The sequence below is a fragment of the Gossypium hirsutum genome, chromosome D03 (assembly GCF_007990345.1).
Source record: "Gossypium hirsutum isolate 1008001.06 chromosome D03, Gossypium_hirsutum_v2.1, whole genome shotgun sequence".
NCBI lineage: Eukaryota > Viridiplantae > Streptophyta > Magnoliopsida > Malvales > Malvaceae > Gossypium > Gossypium hirsutum.
The window spans coordinates 38,033,620-38,037,095 of record NC_053439.1 but is presented as its reverse complement, the minus strand read 5'-3'; the positions used below and the strand labels follow the sequence as shown (position 1 = coordinate 38,037,095).

Sequence of the window (3,476 nt, the reverse complement as noted above, 5' to 3'; positions counted from 1 at the left end):
CTTTGCTCGTAGATGAAATGAAGGAGCTTATCGAAGTAAAAAGTTTTCTGACGTGAAAGAAATAGAATACAAGAATGGCAGATGATGAGGATAATATTCCTGTGTCCTATTTACAACATCGACGGAGTGATGGAATTATAAACAGTCAAATGAGGAAGCTCTTGACTGTCAAATATTTAATCCCTGAAAATACAGTTGCGCTTCTATATCTATAGAGGCCTGCATTAGTACAATCATTGGTGGGTGACCTCAAACTGCAGCCATGTTCCACTTGTCACCACACCATCCATATATACCAATTATCATCAACTATTGGTGCATAATGTCGAAAACTAAATGAAAGATAATTCCCCCATGTCATTAAATTGGTTCAAATATATAATCTACGAGATGATTTGTTAATCCATGCCCCACCTCATTAAAACATGGAACGTTGCAGCCCTACCCCTACCCCTGCCCCTGTGCCTCTACATATACATAATTCATGCCAACTGATCTGCCGGTCCTTCCTCGAATCTTGAATTGCATAAATCAACCGAGTTAAATCCGGTGTGTCCTCGTCCTATAAACTTTCGTTTAGAGTTTTCCTATGGAGCCTGCGAATCAGCATCCGGAACCAAGAGATGAGATCGAAGAGGGTGAAATCGGTGTCTTCGGTGCCGAAAAATACTTCAACATGGAGCTCGATGATGGTGAGTGTCCCAAGCTTTATGACAAGTATTCGAACCAAATCGATCTTCATCATATGACTCTTAGTGCAAGTTCAGAAACCAGTTGGAACATCCAATCTGTTTCGTTACCGAATTTTACAAGGAGTCGATCCGAAAACAGGCGAACCAAGGTCGATGGAAGGAGCTTTTTCTCCAGTCTTGGTAGCAGCGGGTCCTCTTCAGATGGGAAATCTGTTTATCTCAATCAAAACGTTGTTCATGGAAAGGATTACAGCAAAGAACACATTCGAACCGATCACAGGCCTATAGACATGGACGGAACGAAGCTGGTTCAAGCAAATTTTAAGGTGGAAGATGAGTTTGACACCCAGAGTTTCGATCCACGAAAATCCCTGGAAGTGTTCGGATCCAGTGGTATGAACAAAGGAGACATAGCCAAGAACCTTGAGAGGAAACTGTGTATGTTAACATGGGATGCCTTTCCAAATGCCCCAACCATTTCATCTATATACAAAAGCAGGCTTCTAGGGGATGATGATGATGAACATAGTGAAGGTAGCTCAGATCTCTTTGAGATAGGCAACATATTAGGCGATGGTGAGATGACCCCATATGCACCAAGCGAGACCAGCATTCAATGGAGTGTGGTCACTGCCAGTACTGCAGCTGACTGCTCATTTGTTTCAGGTTACGATGATGAAACGAAATCAGCGAAAAGTATTAGAGCTCCGGCATCAAAAACCACCGTCAAAGAGGCTCAAAGAAGCCGATCAGGTGGGATATTGGGGTGCCGAAGACACAAAGCAGTCATGGTGGCTGAAAGTACTGCATATAGAAAGAGATGGTAAATTACTTTCCTAATTGGCGTATTTAATTATGTAATTGCTCTAAAGTATTGCATATAATCTCCAACATGGCATTATTATTTAGCTAATTTTAGCAGAATGGCATAATGAAATTGTACTGGGGGAGCGGGGACAATCATGGTTTGGAGGTTCTGTACAGGATTAAAGCCAAGTTGCTTTTGAAGAAGCAGTCTTTGCCTCACTTGAGAGACTACAAACATACAACTTTGCGTTGGCATTTGTTGTTTGTGTTCCAAACTGAAGATCCTAAAACATGATGACGGAAAAAGTGGCATATAATATCATGTCTTCAAATCTCCCATTCCCATGTTCTTGTCATCTATTGTATGTTGCATTTGTAATCTTATATATATATATATATATATATATATTAAAATCGAAATATCAGTACTTCTACGTGAATAGCTTAAAATGTCGTAATGCATGTTTTATGTAATTAATTTATTTAGTAATTAAGTTTTTTATTAAAATTAACATCTTAAATCAATTTAGAAACATTTATTAATAAAAACTATTAGTATGTATTCAGGTAAAGAATATTTGGTATATAAAATTTTTGTTAACTTATCAAAACCATATATACAATTTTGATAATAACCTTATGGTTTTTTTCTTAAAATTATATGATTGTTTATATAATCAAAGCTTTATTTTGATTTTTTTATACAATATTTTCAATGTTATCATACAGATTGTTTCACTCGCATTATTTGTATCTATTGATAATTTTATTGATTGAGTTTATGTCACAAGTCAACTTGAAAGAAAATGTCAATGTCTTGATAAACAATTAGAGTGTATTTAATATTTTTAATTTAATGTATTTGCCTATTTAAATTTCTTTTTACTCACAATTTAAATTAATTTTTTTAAATTTTAATTTCATAAATATTGCATATGTGTTATTATTATTAGTTTCAAATATAACATTTCATTATTTCTTATTTCTTATCTTTAAATGCACACTTATGTTCTAAATTTATGATTTCCATATGTATACACAAGTAACAGAACTTCAGGTAAATTGTACAAATAGTCACCTAACTATGCTTGCGTTCCTATTTTGGTTATTCAGTTTTAAATTTTTTTTAATTTAACCACTAACGTTTGAATTCATTCCTATTAATTTTGGTCACTTGCCATTAAATTGATAACGAAAAACCTTTTTTTAAGTAGTATAATAACACATTTAGTTCTCAATGCTTACACATTTTATCAATTTGACCTTAATTCTAAATAATTCAATAAATTTAACCTTTCACATTTACAATTAGGGTCTGTTTGATTGACGGAATTGATTTTTCGGAAAATCATTTCCAACTTTTTCAGCGTTTGATTGGGGGAAAACATTTTCCATTTGGAAAATGAACTCCAAAACAAGGAAAAATGGGTTACAATTTAGGAAAAATGTCTTACCCTTTCAATTTCCGTAAGACATTTTCCGTGCTCTCCTCTCTATCGCCTCGTTCATTCCTTCCTTCATTTCCGGTAGAAAACTACTTCTGTTTATCGATTTTCCAGTAACTTGTTTTTTAATTATTCAATACTTGTTTTTTAACACAATTACAAATAATTTATTTGATATTTAGTTTTTTCAATTTATAACAATTAATATTGTAGCTTAATAATTGAGTATTATTATAAATAAATCATTGCAATATATGTAAAAATAATTTAAAATATAAAAATTTATTAATATATATTAATATATGTAAAAACAGCTTTTTCGAAAAATATTTTCAAAAAATCTGCCAAGCAGCAGAAAATATTTTATACAGATTCAATCAAACACCAGAAAATATTTTCTAGTAAATCATTTTACAGAAAAGTAAAACATTTTCCAGAAATCATTTTACAGAAAATATTTTACTGGTAATCAAACAGACCCTAAATTTCCTAGCCAAAATTTTCATCTTTTAAAACAGAGGCATTCCACATC

The 3,476-nt window shown here is 32.9% G+C and overlaps 1 protein-coding gene across 2 annotated transcripts; it reads left to right on the top strand.

Annotated features, from left to right (window-relative positions):
* Positions 1-1,921, top strand: LOC107949827 (protein PHYTOCHROME KINASE SUBSTRATE 3). Of its 2 annotated transcripts, none has more exons than XM_041090065.1 (2): positions 1-1,515; positions 1,612-1,921. In XM_041090065.1, the coding sequence occupies exons 1-2, from the start codon at positions 590-592 to the stop codon at positions 1,622-1,624; spliced, it is 939 nt and encodes a 312-aa protein (XP_040945999.1). In that variant the 5' UTR covers positions 1-589; the 3' UTR covers positions 1,625-1,921. The 2 variants fall into 2 exon arrangements, with proteins under 2 accessions (XP_040945999.1, XP_016740086.1); XM_016884597.2 differs by having other exon boundaries at positions 2-1,515; positions 1,615-1,921.
* Positions 1,922-3,476: the final 1,555 nt, after the last annotated feature.

What these genes read in the sequence shown, in the direction of transcription:
- LOC107949827 (XM_041090065.1), top strand. Translation starts at nt 590, where the DNA reads ATGGAGCCTGCGAATCAGCATCCGGAACCAAGAGATGAGATCGAAGAG.